The sequence below is a fragment of the Papio anubis genome, chromosome 1, assembly GCF_008728515.1.
Source record: "Papio anubis isolate 15944 chromosome 1, Panubis1.0, whole genome shotgun sequence".
Lineage (NCBI taxonomy): Eukaryota > Metazoa > Chordata > Mammalia > Primates > Cercopithecidae > Papio > Papio anubis.
This window is the reverse complement of record NC_044976.1, coordinates 10,703,428-10,727,542: the sequence shown is the minus strand read 5'-3', so window position 1 is coordinate 10,727,542 and position 24,115 is coordinate 10,703,428. Positions and strand designations below refer to the sequence as shown.

At 49.6% G+C, this 24,115-nt stretch overlaps 2 protein-coding genes across 4 annotated transcripts; both read left to right on the top strand.

The window, feature by feature from the left end:
* The first annotated feature begins 8,525 nt into the window (after positions 1-8,525).
* On the top strand, positions 8,526-11,005 carry NPPB (natriuretic peptide B). Its single transcript, XM_021936014.2, has 2 exons — positions 8,526-9,766; positions 9,999-11,005. The coding sequence occupies exons 1-2, from the start codon at positions 9,641-9,643 to the stop codon at positions 10,353-10,355; spliced, it is 483 nt and encodes a 160-aa protein (XP_021791706.2). The 5' UTR covers positions 8,526-9,640; the 3' UTR covers positions 10,356-11,005.
* An 8,954-nt stretch (positions 11,006-19,959) lies between these two features.
* Positions 19,960-23,801, top strand: NPPA (natriuretic peptide A). 3 transcript variants are annotated; one of them, XM_021936011.2, is made up of 3 exons: positions 19,960-20,462; positions 22,161-22,229; positions 22,352-22,898. In XM_021936011.2, exons 2-3 carry the CDS (start codon positions 22,188-22,190, stop codon positions 22,835-22,837), a joined length of 528 nt encoding a protein of 175 aa, XP_021791703.1. In that variant the 5' UTR covers positions 19,960-20,462; positions 22,161-22,187; the 3' UTR covers positions 22,838-22,898. The 3 variants fall into 3 exon arrangements, with proteins under 3 accessions (XP_021791703.1, XP_003891173.1, XP_021791701.1); XM_003891124.4 differs by lacking the exon at positions 19,960-20,462 and adding an exon at positions 23,500-23,801 and having other exon boundaries at positions 21,719-22,229; positions 22,352-22,678; XM_021936009.2 differs by lacking the exon at positions 19,960-20,462 and having other exon boundaries at positions 21,719-22,229; positions 22,352-22,897.
* The last annotated feature ends 314 nt before the right edge of the window (positions 23,802-24,115 follow it).

Genomic DNA, 24,115 nt, shown 5'->3' with positions numbered 1-24,115 from the left:
AATCTGATTAATGGAAGAGGTCGCTCATCTTCAGGATGGTCACCACCAATTCTCTCCTTTTCTATAGATGCATGTAGTTCCCAATGGAGAGGCGGAATCCATTCCTCTGCTCTCTTATATCTGGATTTCCCTGTGACTATTTTGTTTTGTTTTGTTATGTTACGGGGTCTGACTATTGCCCAGGCTGGAGTGCAGGTGATCCTCCCATCTCCGTCTTCCAAGTAGCTGGGACCAGCTAGTATTTTTGTTTTTATTTTTAGTAGAGATCGTGTCTGGCTATGTTAGCCAGGGTGGTCTCAAACTCAAGCAATCCTGCCTTGGTTTCCCAAAAGTACTGGGACTATAGGCATGAACCATGGCGCCCGGAACCCGTGACTGTTTTGTTTTGTTTTGTTTTGTTTTGAGATGGAGCTTTGCTCTTGTTGCCTAGGCTGGAGTGCAATGGTGCGATCTCGGCTCACCGCAACCTCCGTCTGCTGGGTTCAAGCGATTCTCCTGCACCTCCGCCTCCCAAGTAGCTGGGATTACAGTCATGCACCACCACACCCAGCTAATTTTGTATTTTTAGTAGAGGTGGGGTTTCTCTATGTTGTTCAGGCTGATCTTGAACTCCCGACCTCAGGTGATCTGGCCGTCTCAGCCTCCCAAAGTGCTGGGATTAGAGGCATGAACCGCTGCGTCTGGCCACCGTGACTATTTTAACCAATAGAAAATGATGAAGGAGATGCCGGGCCAGTTCTTAGAAGAGGACTGGCAGCTTCCACTTTGGACCACTTGCTGTGGGGAAGTCCATCACCACTGAGGAACTCAGGCTGGCCACACAAGGAGGCTGCATGCAGAGAGACACGATGGACCAGCCTCCATCTGTCCTAGCCATTGCAGCCCAGGTAAGAGGCATGGGTGAAATCTTCAGGTGACTCCTGACTCAGCCACCATCCGGCTACAATCACATGAAAGATCCCAAGTGACAGTCATGCAGCTGAGCCTCAACCACCCCTAGGACCATGAGATACAATCAAGTGATTGTTCTTTTAAGCCACTGAGTTTGGGGTGGTTTGTTGGACATTGAAAATCATCAAAACAATAGAGAGTGGTGGTGCACCTTGGAGATGTGGCAATGAACAGAAGTGAGGAAATAAGGGGGTGTAACGAACTGAACTGAATTGTGTCCCCCCAAATTCGTATGTTGAAATCTGGCTGGGTGTGGTGGCTCACGCCTGTAATCCCAGCACTTTGTGAGGCAGAGGCAAGAGGAACGCTTGAGCCCGGGAGCTTGAGACCAGCCTGGGCAAGGCAACATAGTGAGACCCTGTCTCTATAAAAAATCTAAAAATTGGCTGGATGTGGTGGTGTGTGCCTGTAGTCCAGCTACTCAGGAGGCTGACATGGAAGGATTGCTTGAGCCTGGGAGGTCAAGGCTGCAGTGAACCATGATTGCACCACTGTCCTCCAGCCTGGGCAGCAGAGTGAGATCCTATCTCAAAAAAAGTTAACCTCAGTATCTCATAACGTGACTATATTTGAAGACAGGGCCTTTAAAGGGGTAATTATTAGGTTGGTGCAAAAGTCATTGCAGTTTGCCATTACTTTTAATGGCAAAAACCACAATGACTTTTGCACCAACTTATATTTTGAAATGTGATCATTAAGGTGGGCCCTAATCCAGTACGACTGGTGTTCTTATAAGAAGAGGAGGCCAGGCGCGATGGCTCACACCTGTAATCCCAGCACTTTGGGAGGCCGAGGCAGGCGGATCACTTGAGGCCGGGAGTTTGAGACCAGTCTGGCCAATATGGCAAAACCCTGTCTCTACTAAAAATACAAAAATTAGCCGGGTGTGGTGGCACACGCCTGTAATGCCAGCTACTCAAGAGGCTGAGGATGAGACTCTGTTGAACCCAGGAGGCAGAAGTTTGTTGCAGTGAGCCAAGAATGCACCACTGCATTCCAGTCTGGGTGATAGGGCGAGATTCTGGGATGGACTGCTCATCCTTTCTCCGGCAGCCTCACACCGGCTGAGCCGTGTCTACTGTTGAGAGACGTGAAGAATGCCAGGTTTCTGATTTTTCTCTCCAGCTCCTCAAAGTTATTGAACACATTTTCTGCTTTTTGTGTGACCTCAGGGGACTCACTCACATTACAAAAGGAGAGAGTTAAATCAAACAATGTTCGGGACATTTGTCTGCAAAGACTCTGAGACCCCGGCTGTTATCAAAGGCTGAAATATCTTGTTCTCACACATTTCTAAGAAAAAAGCAGGCAGTTTCGTTTGGAGATTGTCAGTTAAGAATCTTTAGAGGCCGGGTGCGGTGGCTCAAGCCTGTAATCCCAGCACTTTGGGAGGCTGAGACGGGTGGATCACGAGGTCAGGAGATCGAGACCATCCTGGCTAACACAGTGAAACCCCGTCTCTACTAAAAAATATAAAAAACTAGCCGGGCGAGGTGGTGGGCACCTGTAGTCACAGCTACTCGGGAGGCTGAGGCAGGAGAATGGCGTAAACCCGGGAGGCAGAGCTTGCAGTGAGCTGAGATCCAACCACTGCACTCCAGCCTGGGCAACTCCAGAGCCAGACTCTGTCTCAGAAAAAAAAAAAAAGAATCTTTAGAATGGAAGTGACAGAAATCTAACTTAAGTTGCTTTGGGGAAAAAGAGGTCGAAGGGGCAGAATTATTGGCTCACAACTACAAAGTCCAAAGTAGATTGACATCAGGCATTGCTAGATCCAGGGACTTTAATGCTGTCACCAGAATGCCAGCGATGGGGAAAATATGGGTGCAGCACAGTTCTTTCTGGAGGTGATAGGAAGGATAAGGTGACCCTTTCAGAGTCCCTTGTTCCTTAGCAAGGAGAGGGAGGGAGAAAGTGCAAGGGGCAGGGAGAGAGAGAGAGAGAGAGAGAGAGAGAGAGAATATTACCTGGCAATACACAGTAATTTCTATGCTCAGAAATTGCTGGTGAGGCTGGACATGGAGGGTTGGAAGTTTTTGGTTTTGTTGTTGTTGTTATTGTTGTTCTAAAGACAACGTCTCTGTCGCCCAGGCTGGAGTGCAGTGGGGTGATCCTGGGCTCCTGGGCTCAGGTGATCCTCCCATTTCAGTAGCTGGGACTTTCAAGTAGCTAGGATTATAGGTGACACCACCATACCTGGCTATTGTTTTATTTTATTTTATTTCTTTAATTTAATTTAACTTATTTAATTTCTTTCTTTCTTTCTTTTCTTTCTTTCTTTCCTTCTTTCTTTTCCTTCCTTCCTTCCTTCCTTCCTTCCTTCCTTCCTTCCTTCCTTCCTTCCTTCCCTTCCTCCCTCCCTCCCTCCTCCCTCTCTTTCTTTCTTTCTTTCTTTCTTTCTTTCTTTCTTTCTTTCTTTCTTTCTTTCTTTCTTTCTTTTCCTTCCTTCCTTCCTTCCCTTCCTTCCTTCCCTCCCCTCCCTCCCTCCCTCCTCTCCTCCTTCCTTCCTTCCTTCTTTCTTTCTTTCTTTCTTTCTTTCTTTCTTTCTTTCTTTTCTTTCTTTCTTTCTTTCTTTCTTTCTTTCTTTCTTCTCCTCTCTCTCTCTCTTTCTTTCTTTCTTTCTTTCTTTCTTTCTTTCTTTCTTTCTTTCTTTTTTTTTGTTTTGTGGGATGGGGATCTCCAGTGTTGCTTGGGCCTGGCCCCATCCAGCTTCTGGCCCTCAAGCAATCCTACCACCTGGGCCTTCCAAAGTGTTGGGATTACAAGTGGGAGCCACCACACCAGACTGAGTGGTAGGAATTAACTATTTTCTTTCAAGCTGCCAAGCTCAGCCCTCCTTCTGTTAACCATGTCTAGAGATTTACTTCAAGAGCAGAGAAGGTCTACAGACCCATGCTGGTTTCCAAAACAACCCCTAACACACACACACACACACACACACACACTTGTGTGCACACTTGCATGTCTGCCACAGCTGTGAAGGGTCTGATGGTCCTGTGTAGGTGGTTTCTGGCTTTTGGAGGAAGTCTACAGGTCACAGAAGACAGAGGTACTACTAGGGGAGTGGAAGCAAGCAAACTGATCTCTAAAATGGGGTAAGTTGGCCGGGCATGGTGGTTCACACCAGTAATCGCAGCACTTTGGGAGGCCAAAGCAGGAGGATCGCTTGAGCTTAGGAATTCAAGACCAGCCTAGGCAACATGGTGAAAGCCTGTATCTACAAAAAAAAAAAAAAAAAAAAAAAATTCTAAAAATTAGCCAGGTGTGGTGGTGCATGTCTGTAGTTTCAGCTACTCAGGGGGCTGAGGCAGGAGAATCACTTTAGCCTGAGGAGGGTCAAGGCTGCAGTGAGCCAAGGTAGTCCCACTGCACTCCAGCCTGGGTGACAGAGTGAGACCCTGTCTCAAAAATAAAAAATAAAAAATAAATAAAGTGAGTTGACTTATTACAGTTAGGGCTTTTGTGCCTGGCAGAAACCTTAGTCTAGCCCTTTCATTCTACACAAAGGGAAACCATCCCAGAACAGAGAAGCAAACCGAGCAGAATCCTCGAAACAGGCCATGTGCGGTGGCTCACGTCTGTAATCCCAGCACTTTGGGAGGCTGAGGCAGGCAGATCACCTGAGGTGAGGAGTTCAAGACCAGCTTGGCCAACATGGTGAAATCCCGTCTCTACTAAAAATAAAAAATTAGCCGGGTGTGGTGGCACGCGCCTGTAGTCCCAGCTACTCAGGAGACTGAGGCAGGAGAATTGCTCGAACCCAGGAGGCAGAGGTTGCAGTGAGCTGAGATCATACCACTGCATTCCAGCCTGGGTGAAAGAGGAAGACTGCATTCAAAAAAATTAAAAAAAAAAAAAAAAAAAAAAAGAATCCCTGGAACAGAGCCACACAGTGAGTCAGCCATGGGCAGAGATGAGCCTGCCTCCTGCCTCCTGGGTCAGTGCTCCTCTGCCTCCTCCTTTGCCTTCCCCCAGGTGCCCAGTGCTCTTATACCATCCACTTTGGCTGCCCAGGATTGGGCTGGAGATTGAGGCCAAAGGAAAGCTACAGAAAAATCTTGTGGCTGGAGTCCTGCTCTCTGACCAGTCAAACCTTGTATTCTGCACAGCTTCTTCCTTCTGCAGAGAGCGTAGGGGTGGTAGCTGATCCATTACCCAGCCCTTCTAGACTCTGCTTATGCATCTGCTCTGTCCAGAGTGCCCTCCCCATCTTCCATCTTCCTTCTCGTGGCTAACTCATTCTTATCCTTCAAAGCCTTAGCCCAGCCCCACCTTCTCCAGCAAGCTCCCTTCTCGACTGCACGCTCCTGCTGTGCTCACAGAGCATCCAGGACTCACTGCCACTGTCTCTGTCACTCACTGTGGCAGCCTGGGGAGCCTGTGATTGTGCCCACCTTTCCCCCTGCACTGTAAGCTTCTCAATGGCAGGGACTTTCTTGTCCATCATGTATCCCCACCTTCCAGCAGAAATATTATATTTTCACCTGCACAGTTTCATTTTATGCTCACAACAACCCTATGAGGTAGCCATGAGAAAACAAGGAGAGAGGAAGCAACTTGCCCAACACAGAGGTAGCAAGAAGTTGATATGAAATTGTGTCCAGACTGTTATTTCAGTCTTGACTGTGGGCTACTATGACCCCAGGCTATCGGTGAAAGTTTGGTGAATGACTTAAGGGTCTTATTTCTGTCTCTGTGGCCAGATTAAGCACTGAGAGTTGGACGGTGGTGGGGAACCAATACTTCTACCACAATAACTTTTACTGAGGGCTTACTATGGGACAGACACTATGCTTGGTGTTTGACATATACTCTGTTTCTTTCCCATCGCTGCTGAAACAAAGTCTCACAAGCTTGTTGGCTTAAAAGAACATGACTTTATTTTCTTACAGTTCCAGACATCAGAAGTCTGAAATCTGTTTCACTGGGCTAAAACTAAGGTATTGGCAGGCCCATATTCCTTCTGGAAGCTCTAGGGAAAAGTTCATTTCTTTGCCCTTTCCAACTTCTAGAGGCTGACTACATTCCTTGGCTCGTGGCCCTTTCCTCTATCTTCAAAGCCAGCAGTGTATTCTCTTCTCTCCTCTCTGACATCTGTTTCCATCCTTACATTTTGTCCCTCTGGGCTTGATCCTCTGGCCTCCCTCTTATAAGGATTCTTGCGATGACATTGAGCCCTTCTGAATAATCCAGGATAATCTCTCCACCTTGAGGTCCTTAACCACACCCGCAGAGTCCTTTTTACCATGTAAAGTAACATATTCGCAGGTTCTGGGTATTAGGATATGGACATCTTTTGGGGACAATTATTCAGGCTACCACAGACATCATCAAATTTAATCCTTGTACATTAATGCTGCAACAGAGATGTTATGATTGGCTTCACTGAATAGACTTGGAAAGCACACGGCATATGACAGGCCCTTGATGCATGTTGATGGGGCTGATCTGGTGTGAGAGTTGATTGACAACATGTCCTCCTCCCTGTACAGCAGGCCTGGGAGGATGTGTCTAGTTCTGTGTCTTCCCTCAAGTCTTCTCCCACAGTCCTCTCCACTGGGGACAGATAGAAACTGTCAGAGTGTCTGACACTTAGACACTTAATTGTCCCACTTGGGGTCACTTTGTCTCCCCAGTGAAATCACAATCTCCTTCTGTGTAAAGACCAACTCTCATATACTACTAATTATTTGGCCCTTTATACAGTGCCACAAGCTTTTGCAGACATCATTTTTTCCCTTTTAGTCCTTGCAAGGACTGTCCATTTTACCGAAGAGTAAAGTGAGGCTCTGGCGAGATGCACAGTCAGTTTTTAATGGTGCTGGTTGATGAACCCTGCCTTGCTCCAGATCCTTTATCTCATGCTACCCACCATGAGGGACTTTCTGCACCCTCAGCAGCCTCTCACCCACTGACTCAGCTCTGCACTTGACTGAATTTTCTTACATCTTTAGCTTCCTCTTAACCTTTTGATACTCTTACTGTGGCATGCTCAAGCACACACACACACACACACACACACACACACACACAAACAGACACAAAACTACCCCAGCCCCCAGAACATTTCCAACACTAGTGTCTTTACACAGCCCTTACCCACCCACCCCCATTTATATTTCATCTGCAAAATGCTCATCTGAGCCGCTTCCCATTCTTCCTCCTGCACACACAGTCACCACTAGACTTGCACATCCCCTACAGCACAGCTCCCAGAGCCTTCATAGATGACAGGAGTTTCACCTAAGCTTGCTTTCTGTAGAAACACCTTGTGATCACCCTGTCAGTGATTATGAGCTTCAGGTCTGGAATCAGCCTGCCTGGGGTTGGAATCTGGGCTTTGTCATGTGTCAATTGTGTGACTTTTGGAAAGTAGATTAATTCATGAGCACCATTTCCTCGTCTGAAGTGAGGAATAATAACCATGCTTTTCTCACCTCAGGGGCAGATGCTATTTTTTAGGCAAGATTTGCTTAGAGGTCCCAGTTTCTTATTGCTGCCCTTCTCTGCCATAACTCTTCTCCCCTCGTAGACAGCTCCACTCCTCCAGCCTGCTGCTTCTTGACCCCAATTCTCTGGAAGGGGAGTGACATCAGTTGTATGCTTGAGGTGGGTATTTTAGCTGCTATGACTCTTCCCAGGGCAATTTCTCTTCAAAGTCTCATTTCTAATCACAGACAGGAGGCCCAGGACACCTGCTAATGAGAATTAGTTCATGGGTGACCAGATGAAGGAGGCTCTGGGAGAGGGGAACTCCCCATATCTCTGGTGTCTCAGCAAATAGATAACCACCATTCCAGCCCTCCTTTTGTTTTCTTCCTTTCTTTCTTTCTTCCTTTCTTTCTTTCTTTCTTTCTTTCTTTCTTTCTTTCTTTCTTTCTTTCTTTCTTTCTTTCTTTCTTTCTCTTTTTCTTTCTTTCTCTCTCTCTTTCTCTCTCTCACTCTTTCTTTCTTTCTCTCTCTCTCTCTTTCTTTCTTTCTCTCTCTCTCTTTCTTTCTTTCTCTCTCTCTCTTTCTTTCTTTCTCTCTCTCTCTTTCTTTCTTTTTTCTTTTTCTTTCTTTTTTTTTTTTTGAGACGGAGTCTCGCTCTGTCGCCCAGGCTGGAGTGCTGTGGCTGGATCTCAGCTCACTGCAAGCTCCGCCTCCCGGGTTCACGCCGTTCTCCTGCCTCAGCCTCCTGAGTAGCTGGGACTACAGGCGCCCGCCACCTCACCCGGCTAGTTTTTTGTATTTTTTAGTAGAGACAGGGTTTCACTGTGTTAGCCAGGATGGTCTCGATCTCCTGACCTCGTGATCCGCCCATCTCGACCCCCCAAAGTGCTGGGATTACAGGCTTGAGCCACTGCGCCCGGCCTCTTTTTTCTTTCTTTCTTTTTTTAGTCTTGCTCTGTCACCCAGGTTGGAGTGCAGTGGTGTGATCTCAGCTCACTGCAACCTCTTCTTCCCAGGGTCAAGCGATTCTCCTGCCTCAACCTCCTGAGCAGCTGGGACTACAGGCATGTGCCACGATGCCCAGCTAATTTTTGCATTTTTAGTAGAGACGGGGTTTCACCATGTTAGCCAGGATGGTCTCGATCTCCTGACCTTGTGATCCGCCCGCCTTGGCCTCCCAAAGTGTTGGGATTACAGGCAAGAGCCACCATGCCCAGCCCATTCTTTTGTTTTCTATCGTGTGTTGGCTTGGTGGGGGAGAGGAGGTGTTGACACCTGGAGGACACACATATAAAGCATTCCTGGGTGACTTCGTCATCACTGGGCCCTGTCTCTCAAAATTCCAGAGAAATCTGCTCTTCCCTTTAAGGGGTGAAAGAAGGGTCAGCATTCCAGAAGTTCCTGGTCATACCCAGGCTTTTAATGAACTGCCATTGGGGAATCAGCAACCCGTTGCTGTAAGGGCTATAGGATGAGGGGTTGTGAGAGCATAGGGAAGGGTCTCAGAGGTCTCTTGTCCCTGCTCTACGCAGGTCTTTCTGGCCTGAAAATCCCGTCGAAGACAGCAGCTCTTAAGAGTTTGCTCCAAGTTCCCTTGGGACGATCAGCACCACGGACAGCGGCCAGGGCGCCCTGAGGACCCGCAGGCGGGCAGGGCGCACAGCGGCTAGCAGGTGCTGCGCTACGTGCGTGCCAGGGAACTCGCGCGTGGAGGGAAGGGGAGACACGCCGTGGGTGGCGGGGTGTTGGCCGGGGTTGTTTTCGTTCTGAGTCACCCTGTGCGCCCCGCGCTCACGTCGGGCCTCGGAACGCCGGGGTTCTCCCTGCCTTTTCCAGCAACGGTGGGTGGGGAGGCAAGACGCAAGCGCCAACCTAGGACACCCAGGCTTTTGCAGGAAAGGAAGAAGCGGGAGACGTGGACTTGTGTGTGTCTCCAGCGCGTTCCTGCCCCCTGCCCGACCTGGCCCATTTCTATACAAGGTCGGCTCTGCCCGGTCTCCACCTCCCGCGTTGCAGGCGCGGAGGGGCTCATTCCCGGGCCCTGATCTCAGCGGTCCGGAATGTGGCTGATAAATCAGAGATAACCCTGTAGGGCAGGGCAGGCGGACACTCAGCTCCAGGATAAAAGGCCACGGTATCCCGAGGAGCCAGGAGGAGCACCCGCAGGCTGAGGGCAGGTGGGAAGCAAACCCGGACACATCGCAGCAGCAGCAGCAACAGCAGCAGCAGCAGCAGCCTCCGCAGTCCCTCCAGAGACATGGATCCCCAGACAGCACCTTCCCGGGTGCTCCTGCTTCTGCTCTTCTTGCACCTGGCTCTCCCAGGAAGTCGTTCCCACCCACTGGGCAGTTCGGCCTCGGACTTGGAAACGTCTGGGTTACAGGTGAGAGCGGAGGGCAACTCAGGGGGAATGGACAGCAGCAATGAAAGGGTCCTCACCTGCTGTCCCAAGAGGCCTTCACCTTTCCTTTGGAATTAGTGATAAAGGAATCAGAAAATGGAGAGATTGGGTGCCATGACCCTGTACCCAAGGCAGTCAGTTCACTTGGGTGCCATGAAGGGAAGGTGAGCCCAGGGGTGGGTCCCTGAGGCTTGGACTCCCTCATCCATTGCAGGAGCAGCGCAACCATTTGCAGGGCAAACTCTCAGAGCTGCAGGTGGAGCAGATATCCCTGGAGCCCCTCCAGGAGAGCCCCCGTCCCACAGGTATCTGGAAGGCCCAGGAGGCAGCCACTGAGGGCATCCGTGGCCACCGCAAAATGGTCCTCTACACCCTGCGGGCACCGCGAAGCCCCAAGATGGTGCGAGGGTCTGGCTGCTTTGGGAGGAAGATGGACCGGATCAGTTCCTCCAGTGGCCTGGGCTGCAAAGGTGAGCAACCCCTGCCAACCCGGCCGCCTGCCCCCATTCCAGTGTGTGACACTTTTAGAGTCACTTTGGGGTTTGTTGTCTCTGGGAACCACACTCTTTGAGAAAAGGTCACCTGGGCATCACTTCCTCTTGTTGACAGCCTTCAGGGCCAAGGGGTGCCTTTGTGGAATTAGTAAATGTGGGCCTCTTTCATTACCATGCCCGCAACACTTTCTCCTCACCTCCTACCTCTTATCAAAGGGGCAGAATCTCCTTTGGGGTCTGTTTATCATTTGGCAGCCCCTCAGTGGTGCAGAAAGAGAACCAAACATCTCCTCCTGGTTTCCTCTAAACTGTCTATAGTCTCAAAGGCAGAGAGCAGGATCGCCAGAGCGATGATAATCCCCAATTTACAGATGAGGAAACTGAGGCTCAGAGAGTTGCATTAAGCCTCAAACGTCCGATGACTAACAGGGTGGCGGGTGGTACACGGTGACGGAAGCTCAGCCCCTGCCTCCATCTCCCACCCTAACCATCATCACCCTCTGTCTTGCCCTGACAGTGCTGAGGCGGCATTAAGAGGAAGTCCTGGCTGCAGACACCTGCTTCTGATTCCACAAGGAGCTTTTTCCTCAACCCTGTGGCCATCTTTGAAGTGACTCTACTTTTTTTAATGTATTTATGTATTTATTTGATTATTTTATATAAGATGGTTTCTTACCTTTGAGCACAAAATGTCCATGGTGAAATAAAGTCAACATTATAAGCTTTATCTTTTGAAACGGATTTGTCTTGGCGCATTAAAAATAATCCCTAATTTCAAAGAAACCGACCCAACAAAAACCACAAAGCCCTGTGATCGCAAGGCACCGTCATGGTGGGATGGGGACATGGCCTCAAGGGTAGCAGGCTTTCTTTTCTTTCAGAGTTTTTAATGCTCTGAAATGTTATTAAATATCTCAAGTACTTGAGGCACTTGGGAGAAACTGCTTTTCAAAGCAGGGCAGTTTCTTCCTGGGTGTGGAACGGGTCCTGACATATGTGTGCAACCTGAGGGCATGCGTCCAGCCATTTTCTCCACTCGTCCTTGCTCTGCCTGGAATTCCACCATTAAAGCACTCTCCCTGGGGATTATTGCTTTCAGGTCTCAGCTAAAATGTCAGTGACTGGGGGCAGTGTGTGTGTGTGTGGATCATCTACATTCCCATTCGGGGGTGAGCCCTCCATCCTGCCCCAAATATCAGCTTTGAAACTCCAATTCCTGGGATCATCCTGCAAAGGAGCCTTCAAAACTCCAACCCACAAAGTGAGAGGGGTCTGGTGATCGGCCCACCTTTCCAGGGTGCTCCTCCCGTGGGGCTGCATCATCTCTTCTTCTCTTTGCCTTAATCAGTGGGGAGGCCATCTCCCCTGTGGGTCCCCTTCCCCCACACCCTGCAATCCAGCCTCCCACAGTGCCGAGTTCCTCTCCTTTCAGATTCCTGGGCAGGGCCTCATGTCATTCCCTTTCTTACAATGCCATTTGTAATTCCAGCTCAGTTGAGGGGTAAGGCATCATGAGGCCCACTATTATTATGCCCATTTTCCAAATGAGAAAACAGACGCAGGAAAACCAAGCGTCCTATCCAAGAGCACACAGCGATGAAGCGCTGGTGCTGGGAACTGAGCGGAGATCCAGGTGACTCTCGAGCCTGCGCTCTCCAACTCTTGAGCCCCACACTCCTGTCCTTGAACTTCACTCTCAAGTCCTTTCTGATGTTCTCATCGGATGTTTCTTTGAATGAGAGGGACCTAGAGGGTGGGCCTTTGTGTTATTTATCATTTTAACCCAGTGTGCATCTGAGGATTTATGGATATCTAATGACATCAATTAAGATTGTTTAGACTGGGCGCGGCGGCTCACGTTTGTAATCCCAGCACTTTGGGAGGCTGAGGCCAGTGGATCACCTAAGGTCAGGAGTTCGAGACCAGCCTGGCCAACACGGTGAAACCTCTTCTCTACTAAAAATACAAAAATTAGCCCGGCATGGTGGTGTGTGCCTGTAATCCCAGCTACTCAGGAGGCTGAGGCAGGAGAATCACTTGAATCTAAGAGGTGGAGGTTGCAGTGAGCTAAGATTGCACCATTGCACTCCAGCCTGGGCAACGAGAGTGAAACTCCATAGTCTCAAAAAAAAAAAAATTACTCAAAAGTGAGGTTTTAGGCCAGGGACAGTGGTTCACACTGTAATTCCAGCACTTTGAAAGGCCAAGGCAGAAGGATGGTTTGAGCCCAGGAGTTCAAGACCAGCCTGGGCAACATAATGGGACTCCCATATCTTCAAGACATGAAAATGAAAAAAATCATCTGGGCGTGGTGGTGCACGCCTGTGGTTCCAGCTACTCAGGAGGCTGAGGTGGGAGGATTGCTTAAGCCTGGAAGTGGGGAGGCTGCAGTGAGCTGTGATTGCATCACTGTACTCCAGCCTGGGGACAGAGGGAGATCCTGTCTCAAAAAAACAAACAAAAAAAGATAATAAAATAAATAAAAATGAGGTTTTAGGGGCAACTTATTTTTCCACCAACTGTGAGTCATGTCTAATGTTTCCGACCCGGGGAGAGCAATGAGTAATTAGAATAGTTAATATTCGGCCGGGCGCAGTGGCTCACGTCTGTAATCCCAGCACTTTGGGAGGCCGAGGTGGGCAGATCATGAGGTCAGGAGATCGAGACCATCCTGGCTAACACGGTGAAACCTCGTCTCTACTAAAAATACAAAGAAATAGCCGGGCATGGTGGCAGGTGCCTGTAGTCCCAGCTACACGGGAGACTGAGGCAGGAGAATGGCATGAACCCAGGAGGCGGAGCTTGCAGTGAGCCGAGATGGTGCCACTGCACTCCAGCCTGGGGGACAGAGAGAAACTCTGTCTCAAAAAAAAAAAAAAAAAAAAAAAGAATAGTTAATATTCATAAAGTCCTCATTCATGTACCAGGCACAGTCATACAGTCCTCACAACAACGAAGGAGTTAAAACTTTTTTTTGAGACAGCTCTCACTCTGTCATCCAGGCTGCAGTGCAGTGGTGCAATCTCGGCTCACTACAACCTCTGACTCCTGGGTTCAAGCGATTCTCTTGTCTCAACCTCCTGAGTAGCTGGGAGTACAGGCACGCACTACCACCCCCAGCTAATTTTTGTATTTTTTGTAGAGATGGGGTTTCACCATGTTGGCCAGGCTGGTCTCGAACTCCTGGCCTCAAGTGATCCACCTGCCTCGGCCTCCCAAAGTGCTGGGATTACAGGCATGAACCACCGTGCCTGGCCTGGAGTTAAAACTCTGACATCCCTCATTTTACAGATAGGGAAACCAAGGCACAGAGAGATTATATAACTTTCTCAACGTCATGTAGTTAGCAAGTGACAGAGCCACGATTCAAGGACCCAGACCCCTAACCACTATGCCACCCAGCTTTTTCCAAGCCAGTGAATCAGGCTTGTGGGTGAGGTGGAGGTCCCCCTCCTAGTGGCATCACTCAGTTCAACGTTTGGGGCCACTGCCTGCTGGTGGCCTTTCCCCTCTGCTCAGGTGATGAGGACACACCCCTCCCAAAATACTCACTCTGCACACCCAGCCAGCACTTTCGAACTGCTGCAGATGACTCTGGCTCATCCATAAATGGGGTTGAGATGGTGGAGGCTGTACATGCCATACATTCTGTTACTTGGGTCGTTTCCCCAAGCAAGGAAAGAGGACCCCAAAGTGACCTGTGAAGGAGCCAAATGTGATAGTTGGAGCTGGGTAGGGGTAGTGGGCTTCCTGCTGTACCCAGTGAGTGACGTCTCATCAAGCTCTCCACGTGGTTGGTGTTTGCAGGCAGCTTTGTGGTACATACACTGTCTGTGGCTGCCCTTAAAACCAGCCCTCCCTAATCTTTCCCCACGTAGCTGTAGCCATGGCCTTAATCTCCCTGACTCCCTGTTACCAACCTTGTCTCCCAAAGAAGCTGACAAATGGTTTATCTCCATAGACATTTTTTTTTTTTTTTTTTTTTTTTGAGACAGAGTTCTCTGTTGCTCAGGCTGGAGTGCAGTGGCATGAATACAGCTCACTGCAGCCTCAACCTCTCAGGCTCAAGCAATCCTCCCACCTCAGTCTTCCAAGTAACTGGGACCACAGGCTTATGAACCATGCCTGGCTAATTTTTTTTTTTTTTTTACTTTTAATTTTTTGTAGAGATGGGGTTTCACCAGGTTGCCCAGGCTGGAGTCAAGCTCCGGGGCTCAAGCAATCCTCCCACCTTGGCCTCCCAAAGTGCTGGGATTACAGGTGAGCCACTGTGCCCAGCCTTACAACTGTTATTTTATTTTTTATTTGTTAATTATTTTTTGAGACAGTCTTGCCTTGCTGCCCAGGCTGCAGTGCAGTGGCACGACCTTGGCTCCCTGCAACCTCTGCCTCCTGGGTTCAAGCAGTTGTCCTGCCTCAGCCTCCTGAGTAGCTGGGACTACAGGCGTGCACCACCACACTTGGCTATTTTTTTTTTTTACTTTTTTTTTATTTTTAGTGGAGACGGGGTTTCACTGTGTTGGCCAGGTTGGTCTTGAACTCCTGACCTCAAATGATCCACCTGCCTCAGCCTCCCAAAGTGCTAGGATTATAGGCATGAGCCACTGCACCAGGTCTCTTGTTATTTTAATGTTTCCAGAAAGACATGCTGGTGAAAACAGACCGAGGAGATTTAGTCCGTGGCTTAAGAGCTGGAAGAAGCTTCAATGGGGAGTGAACTGGTTTTTTCAGGTCTCCAGTGTTCAGGTCACACAAGTCAGGACCACGCTGGGCCTGAAAGCTTCATCTCATGTCAGTGATTTTGCACCTGGGACAGTCTCAAGGAACACTGAGCCCCTCTCTCTTCCTCTTATGGCTGCTTTGATCCTTTTTTTTTTGAGATGGAGTCTCACTCTGTCACCCAGGCTGGAGGGCAGTGGCGCGATCTCGGCTCACTGCAACCTCTGCCTCTCAAGTTCAAGTGATTCTCTGCCTTAGCCTTCCGAGTAGCTGGGACTACAGGCACCCGTCACCATGCCCGGCTATTTTTTTTGTACTTTTCGTGGAGACGGGGTTTCAGCATGTTAGCCAGAATGGTCTCCATCTCCGCCATGTCCGGCCTCCCAAAGTGCTGGGATTACAGGCATGAGCCACCGCGCCCCACCTACTTTTTGGCCTTTCTGAGAATGATTTGTGGCAAGGAAAAAAAATGCATTTCTCTTCCGGCAGAGCTGGTTCTAAACCATGTCATGAACTTCGCCGTTCGTCTTTGTTCATGTTGTAGATCTCAGCCTCTCTCTAGGATTTTTCATCCACTGCCTTAGCTTAAATAATCAGTGTTATTCCACCAAGCGATCCATTTCTCCCTCGGAGTCTGGAGCCTGCCCCCTACAGCTGCCTGGAGCATTTCTAAAACCAAACTCAGTACCTGCCCTCGGACGCTGGCTCCCACTCTCCTGCCTCTAGCTCTCCCGTCTCGGGCACGGCAGAGGCCCATAGCCCCTGATCTCACTGCTTCAGCACACGTCAATCCTTTCGTCCAGCAGCACCACACTTTTCTGCCTAAGAACTTTCTCTGGCAGCCAAAGCCCACTCAGCTCCTTGGGGCTGGCTGGAAGTGCTGGGGAATTGACATTGGCCTGAGCAGTGTTCAACCAGCATCTGACAGGGGTTGGCCTTTTTTTTTTTTTTTTTTTAATAGACAGATTCTTGCTCTGTCATTAAGGCTAGAGTGCAGTGGCATGATCATAGCTCACTATAACATCAAACTCTTGGGCTCAAGTGATCCTCCTACGCCAGCCTCCCAAGTAGCTAGGATTACAGGAGTGTGCCACCATGTCCGGCTAATTAAAAGAATTTTTTTTTTTCTCTAGAGATGAAGAGTCTCACTATATTTCCAAGGCTGATTTCGAACTCATGGCCTCAAGCAATTCTCCTACCTTAGCCTCCCAAAGTGCTTGGATTACAGGTGTGAGCCACTGCACCTGGCCAGGAGTTGGCATTTAAAGACCCAACTCATGCCTGGTGCAGCAGCTCACGCCTGTAATCTCAGCACTTTGGGAGGCTGAGGTGGGAGGATAAATTGAGTTCAGATGTTCGAGACCAGCCTGGGGCAACAAAGAGAGACCTCATCTCTACTAAAAATAAAAGAAAAAAAATTAGCTGGGTGTGATGGTAAACATCTGTAGTCCCAGCTACTTAGGAGGCTGAGGTGGGAGGATCACTGAGCCTGGAAGTCAAGGTTGCAGTGGGCTGAAATTGCCACTTCACTCCAGCCTGGGTGACAGAGGAAGACTCTGTCTCAAAAAAAAATAATAATAACATAAAATAAAACAAAGACCCGTCTCCCTTGAGTCATAGGTGGCACGTGTCTTACACCTGCTTGGAGTTCTCTGTGGGAAGAGCATTAAGCATCTGTTGCCAGAGGTGGTCACTGACTTCTACTTTTCCTGTGTCACTTCCCCACTCTCTGCTGACATTTCCTGGGCTTGTTTCCAAGATCAGTCACTAATACTGGAATCCCTGTCTCTGGTTCAAGAGAACTTAAACTAAGACACTTCCAAATAAGTCAGCCCTCCTGCAGAGCCCCGCCCTTGATGATTCTCCTGCCTCAGCCTCCCAAGTAGCTGGGACTACAGGTGCACGCCACCATGCCTGGCTAATTTTTGTATTTTTAGTAGAGACGGGGTTTCACCATGTTGGTCAGGCTGGTTTCGAACTCCTGATCTCAAGTGATCCATCCACCTCAGCCTCCCAAAGTGCTGGGATTACAGGCATGAGCCACTGCACTCAGCCAATGTCACCTTACATTTGCTCTCCTTCCTATTTGTGCGGGCAGTGATTTCAGAGGACCCCCAAAGATGCCCTAACTCCTGGTCTTCACACCCTCTGTAACCCCCTCCCTTAGACTGTGAGCGAGACCCAGAGACTCACTTCTGAGGGACACAGAACAGCACAACATGAAGAATGGGATGTCACTTCTGAGATTAGTTTACAGAGACTGTGGCTTCTTCCATAACTTCTGTCTCTTTCTCCCCTGACTTTAACAGAAGACAGTTGCATCTCCATGGAGAGACCCATGTGGCAAGAAACTGATGTTTCCACCAGCCACCAGCCAGCAAGAACCTGTGGCTTCTGCCAACAGCTGCAGGAGTGAGCCTGAAAGCACATCCTCCCCCAGCCAACTCTTGAGATGACTGCAGCCCCAGCCAACGCCTTAATTGCCCAGGGGCCCCAGGCCAAGCAGGGCCAGATCCCTGATCCACAGAGCACAGAGGCAGTGAGATAATAGATGTGCATTGTGTGAAGTTGCTGAGGTTTGGGGTAACTTGGTTGTTTTTTTTTTGTTTTTGTTTTTGTTTTTATTAAAGACAGGGTTCTTTATGTTGCCCGGTCTGGTCTCGAACTCCTGAGCTCAAGGGATCTTCCTGCCTCAACCTCCCAAAGTGCTAGTATTATAGGCATGCACCACCATGCCTGGCTTTTGTTTTTTTGAGACAGGTTCTCACTCTGTCACCCAGGCTGGAGTGCAATGGCTTGGTCATGGCTCACTGCAGCCTCGATTTCTTGGGCTCTGGTGAACCTCCCACCTCAGTGTCCAGGGTAGCTGTGACGATAGGCACGCACCACCGCACCCAGTTAATTTTTTGTCTTTTCAGTAGAGATGGGGTTTTGCCGTATTGCCCAGGGTGGTCTTGAACTCCTGGGTTCAAACGATCCTCCCAGAGTGTTGGAATGAGAGGTGTGAGCCACCACACCCAGTCTGGGGTGACTTGTTACCCAGTAGTAGTTAACTAAAGCACCCTCTCACTTCCTTTCCCCCTCACTCTTGCTTCCCTTGAATAGGAACCCCCACAACACTTTAGTGAGTGACCTTTTGCCTTGGGCTTTGTTTTCTAGGAAAACTGTCCCTAGTGACCTCCATATTAAACCAAAGAAACAGGCCGGGCGCGGTGGCTCAAGCCTGTAATCCCAGCACTTTGGGAGGCCGAGACGGGCGGATCACGAGGTCAGGAGATCGAGACCATCCTGGCTAATAACACGGTGAAACCCCGTCTCTACTAAAAAAAATACGAAAAACTAGCCGGGCGAGGTGGCGGGCACCTGTAGTCCCAGCTACTCAGGAGGCTGAGGCAGGAGAATGGCGTAAACCCGGGAGGCGGAGCTTGCAGTGAGCCGAGATTGTGCCACCGCACTCCAGCCTGGGCGACAGAGTGAGACTCCGTCTCAAAAAACAAACAAACAAACAAAAAACCAAAGAAACAAAACATCATTTTCAAAGTTGGCAATGATCATCCTTAAATATGTACCAATTTGTCCCAACTGGGGCTTCTGCTTCAGACCATCTGGGTCCTGTAGAATCATGCCACGAATGCGTTGGGGTTTTCGTACCAGCTCTGCACGCGGGTGACACTGCACACTCTGGGGCTCCCTGCAGCAGCCCGCAGCAGCCCCCCAGAGAACCGTGAAGCCAAACTCTGGGCTGGAATCTGGCGACACCTGGATTCTGGATTCTCCCACCCATTTGCAGTGCTCTGCCCGTCGTATGACTAAGATGACTTCTTTCCAGTGATCAGGAAATAAAAGGCTTTTGATTTTTCAGCACGGAAGAGGTGGGGATGGGGGTGGGCCTGGCTTTCTGTGCCTGTTACTTTTCTTCTCTCTCACTCCCACAAGCTGCTTCTAACCACCCTATTAAATACTAGATCCCCCCGCACACATCCCTCCAGGCTGAGCGGGAGTATGGAAAGGAAGAGAAATTTTATGTCAAGCTGCTTTCCGGTGTGGGCTTTAATAAGATTGGGGGTAATAAGTGCCTTTGAGGATGGTTTGTGTTTTTGCGGCGCTCTGTTAGTGCAGGCGGTGATGCTGGTTCTATTCAAAACGCGCAGCGCAGCACAGCTGAATATCCATTTCCTCCCCCTGGCAAAAAAAAAAAAAAAAAAAAAACCTGGCTAAGAGAGACTCCACAGATGACACTCACGTCTCACTTGTTTCACTCTGGAAGAGGAAAAGTGACTTTAATAAAAGGAAGTGCGAAAATTCTGAAATTCTCTTTCTAGAACCTTGGATGGGACTTCCGCTTCTCCTTGGACTACCTACAGACTTCAGCAGTGGCTCAGGACAGAGGAGCAGCATTGCCACGGAAGTCCCTGCTTATATCAAAGGTTCATCTCAAAGGGCATCTCCAGGAGACAGGCGGAGTGACGCACACAGCACCAGCACGCGTTTCCCCCAGTGAGGGTGCCCACTGGATCCTCTTCGCTAATAATAACCCTTCCAACTGAGCAATTACGCTGTGAGCACATTCCAGGGACTCATCAGGATATGAGAGGTTTTTGTCCTGCAACCTCCTACTTAGAATTGCAGCCATTTCAGACTGGGCACAGTGGCTCAGTCCTGTAATCCCAGCACTTTGGGAGGCCAAGGCAGGAGGACTGCTTGAGCCCAAGAGTTCGAAACAAGCCTGGGCAACATAGCAAACCCTGTCTCTATTAAAAAAAAAAAAAAAAAGAATTGCACCCATTTCAGGTTTCTTTTTTTTTTTTTTTTTGAGATGGAGTCTCGCTCTATGGCCCAGGCTGTAGTGCAGTGGCGCAATCTCGGCTCACTCTGCTTCCTGGGTTCACGCCATTCTTCTGCCTCAGCCTCCCAAGTAGCTGGGACTACAGGCGCCTGCCACCACGCCTGGCTATTTTTTTGTATTTTTAGTAGAGACGGGGTTTCACCATGTTGGCCAGGACAGTCTCGATCTCTTGACCTTGTGATCCACTCGCCTCGGCCTCCCAACCATTTCAGATTTCAAGTTGAGCTTGGCTGACTCAAATCAATTGCCAAATCTGTGCCTGTTACTTTTCTTCTCTCTCACTCCTACAGGCTGCTTCTAAACATCCCATGAAATATTAGATCCCCCACTATACACATCCCCCAAGGCTTGCCAAAGAGGGTTCCTTTTAGCTTATCTTAGAATAATACCACCCTGGATACCTCTGTGACCTCTGGTCACTTGCTGCCCTGATTTCCAACCTTATGGCTGCACAATGCCCTGTCCACCTGGTCAGTCATGAGGTCAGCACACCTGGGGACAGATCTGGCCAGGACAGAGCTGGTCACTTAACACACATTTTCTGAGCTTCTAAGGAGTGGACTAAAACACATTCGGTGTAGAAATAGATCAGGAGAGCAGCCAAACACACACAGCCTTGGTAAGTGCACAAAAAAGCTACAGCCCCAGGGGCATGGGGAAGGTGAAGGAGCTCCCTGGGGCATCTGAAAGATGGGGAATGGTGGTTTTAATAGGGGAAGGCAGCTAAGGGGTAAAGAGGCAGCACCCTACATGAAATAGGCTAGGATGCGGACATCAGTGTCAGACCTGGGGTTCCAGTCCTGATTCTGCCACTTAGGCACCTAGTGGCCTTGGGCAAGCAGCATAGCCCCTCAGGCTCAGTTCTGTTCCCTTGTAAGCAAGGACAATGCGGTCTACCACCAGCTGGGGATGATGATCAAAATAAAATCATTTCCATAAAGTTCTCAGCACAGTCTTTCTCATTTTACACACAAGGAAAATAAGGCTGCGAAGATGTATGCAACTGGTTTGTTTGGGGCTAGAGTGCCGGTCTGTCAGTCCTTCAAATTTAGTGTTTTCCCCCAGTATACGTTGCATTGAATGGTAATGGCTAACACTGAGTTCGGTGCTTAGCAAACAGGCCATTCGTTAAACATAGACAGACTCGTTGCCTGTTATTTCTCTTTTGGCGGCCAGAGAAATTGTGACCTTGGTGGCTCAGTCACTTGCGCCTTGCCATGTCCTCAGGGAAGGATGTAGACGGCATTGAGGGAAACCAACTATACCTCCTTCACCCCCATCTCCCTCCCTTCATCGGCTAAGTTGCTACGGGCACAAGCCCAGGAAGGGCAGGGGGCTGTTACAAACTTCAAACACGAAGAGTCTGAGCATGTATAAACAGCAAAGGAAGAAACGAAATTCGCTGCGTCCTCTAAGCCTGTCCCCACAGCATGTTGGAGGAGGGTCGCGGGGGACGTGGAAGAGGAGGAGCTTTGGAGAGAAGATGCTTGTGCTTCCCCGACTTTTCTTGGTATTTCTATTCGGGGCTTGGAGCTTCATCACATTTGGTTCCTGGCTGACTTTATACACTAAAAAATAACTCCCTTTTGCCTGACCATGGAGAGGGACTGCCAGGGGTGAGGGCAGCCCTGTCTGAGGCCAGAGGTCTGCCCACGTGGCGGATGAGGCAGGTGTGAGGCCAGCTTGAGCATATGGACCCATTTGTCTCGGGCTGCTGGCTGCCTGCCATTTCCTCCTCTCCACCCTTATTTGGAGGCCCTGACAGCTGAGCCACAAACAAACCAGGGGAGCTGGGCAGCAGCCAAGCGTCACCCTCTGTCTCCCCGCATGGGTACCAGCATCGAGGAGAAAGAATCCTGAGGCACGGTGGTGAGATAACCAAGGACTCTTTTTTACTCTTCTCACACCTTTGAAGTGGAAGCCTCTTGAGTCAAATCAGCAAGAATGCGGCTCTTGCAGCCGAGGGTCTGGGGGGCTGTTGGGGCTGCCCAAGGCAGAGGGGCTGTGACAAGCCCTGCGGGATGATAACTTTAAAAGGGCATCTCCTGCTGGCTTCTCACTTGGCTGCTTTATCGCTGCAAGTGACAGAATGGGGAGGGTTCTGTCTCTCCTGCATGCTTGGAGAGCTGGGGGGCTATAAAAAGAGGAGGCACTGGGCAGCTGGGAGACAGGGACGGACGTAGGCCAAGAGAGGGGAACCAGAGAGGAACCAGAGGGGAGAGACAGAGCAGCAAGCAGTGGATTGCTCCTTGACGACGCCAGCATGAGCTCCTTCTCCACCATCAGCGTGAGCTTCCTCCTTTTTCTGGCATTCCAGCTCCCAGGTCAGACCAGAGCTAATCCCATGTACAATGCCGTGTCCAACGCAGACCTGATGGATTTCAAGGTAGGGCCAGGAAAGCGGGTGCAGTCTGGGGCCAGGGGACTTTCTGATGCTGTGCTCACGCCTCTTGATTTTCTCCAAGTCAATGAGGTTTATCCCTTTCCCTGTATTTTCCTTTTGTAAAGAATTTGCTGGACCATTTGGAAGAAAAGATGCCTTTAGAAGATGAGGTCGTGCCCCCACAAGTGCTCAGAGAGCAGAATGAAGAAGCGGGGGCTGCTCTCAGCCCCCTCCCTGAGGTGCCTCCCTGGACCGGGGATGTCAGCCCAGCCCAGAGAGATGGGGGTGCCCTCGGGCAGGGCCCCTGGGACTCCTCCGATCGATCTGCCCTCTTAAAAAGCAAGCTGAGGGCGCTGCTCACTGCCCCTCGGAGCCTGCGGAGATCCAGCTGCTTCGGGGGCAGGATGGACAGGATTGGAGCCCAGAGCGGACTGGGCTGTAACAGCTTCCGGGTAAGAGGAACTGGGGATGGAAATGGGATGGGATGGACACTACTGGGAGACACCCTCAGCAGGAAAGAGACCAATGCAGAAGCTCATTCTCTCTCAAGTTTCTGCCCCAACACTGTGAGTGCCCCATGGGTGTCAGGACATGCCATCTATTGTCCTTAGCTACAGTCTGCTGAGAAAATGCTTAAAAAAAAAAAAAAAAAGGCCGGGCACGGTGGCTCACGCCTATAATCCCAGCACTTTGGGAGGCCAAGGCAGGCGGATCATGAAGTCAAGAGATCGAGACTATCCTGGCCAACATGGTGAAACCCCGTCTCTACTAAAAATACAAAAATTAGCTGGGCATGGTGGTGCTGGGTGCCTATAGTCCTAGCTACTCGGGAGGCTGAGGCAGGAGAATCACTTGAACCCAGGAGGCAGAGGTTGCAGTGAGCCAAGATTGCCCCACTGCACTCCAGCCTAGGTGATAGAGTGAGACTCTGTCTCAAAAAAAAAAAAAAAAAAAAAAAAAAAAGCAGCAGCAACTGCCACTAGCACTGGGAAATTAAAATAGTCATAGGGCCAAGTTATCTTTGCATGGCTGATTAGCAGCTCATGTTCCTCCCCAGAATTGCAAGATCCTGAAGGGCTCAATTGAAATTTACTCTGATGAGTAACTTGCTTATCAATTCATGAAGTTCAGAGGGTCATCAGGCTGGGGTGGGGGCCGGTGGGAAGCAGGTAGTCAGTAATCAAGTTCAGAGGATGGGCACACTCATACATGAAGCTGACTTTTCCAAGACAGCCAGGTCACCAAGCCAGATATGTCTGTGTTCTCTTTGTAGTACCGAAGATAACAGCCAGGGAGCACAAGGAGGGCTGGGCCTTGGGACAGACGGCAAGAGGTTCCTGCCCGCTGGGGTCTCTCCTGCATTCGTGTCATCTCGTTGTCATGGAGTTGTGATCATCCCATCCAAGCTGCAGCTTCCTGTCAACACTTCTCACATCTTACACTAACTGTAGATAAAGTGGTGTGATGGTGGCTTCCTTGCCTCTCCCACCCCATGCATTAAATTTTAAGGTAGAACCTCACCTGTTACTGAAAGTGGTTTGAAAGTGAATAAACTTCAGCACCATGGACAGAAGACAAATGCCTGCGTTGGTGTGATTTCTTCTTGGGGAAGAGAATTCAGGCCGATATTCCTTGTCATTTTACTCTTTGTCAGAGAACAGAATGCTGAGGTTTTCTTATTCCTTTCATTTCACCCTCCTTTTTTGGTGGGTGGTTGGGGAGGCCTCAAATTCCACTTAGTGCTTTTTGGTTACGGGGGTTTTTGTTGTTTTTGGGGGGAACATTCAGAAAATGAGATTTCCTCTGATACATTTCAAGAGAGTTAGGTGCTACAGCTAAGTTAATGGCACTTTTAGTTTTGAAAAGAGTAGGCAGAGTGTTGAGCTTAA

Coding starts and splice junctions, on each gene's coding strand:
- NPPA (XM_021936009.2), top strand. CDS start 22,107: ATGAGCTCCTTCTCCACCATCAGCGTGAGCTTCCTCCTTTTTCTGGCA. Junction 22,230..22,351: donor CAGACCTGATGGATTTCAAG/GTAGGGCCAGGA, acceptor CCTTTTGTAAAG/AATTTGCTGGACCATTTGGA.
- NPPB (XM_021936014.2), top strand. CDS start 9,641: ATGGATCCCCAGACAGCACCTTCCCGGGTGCTCCTGCTTCTGCTCTTC. Junction 9,767..9,998: donor TGGAAACGTCTGGGTTACAG/GTGAGAGCGGAG, acceptor CATCCATTGCAG/GAGCAGCGCAACCATTTGCA.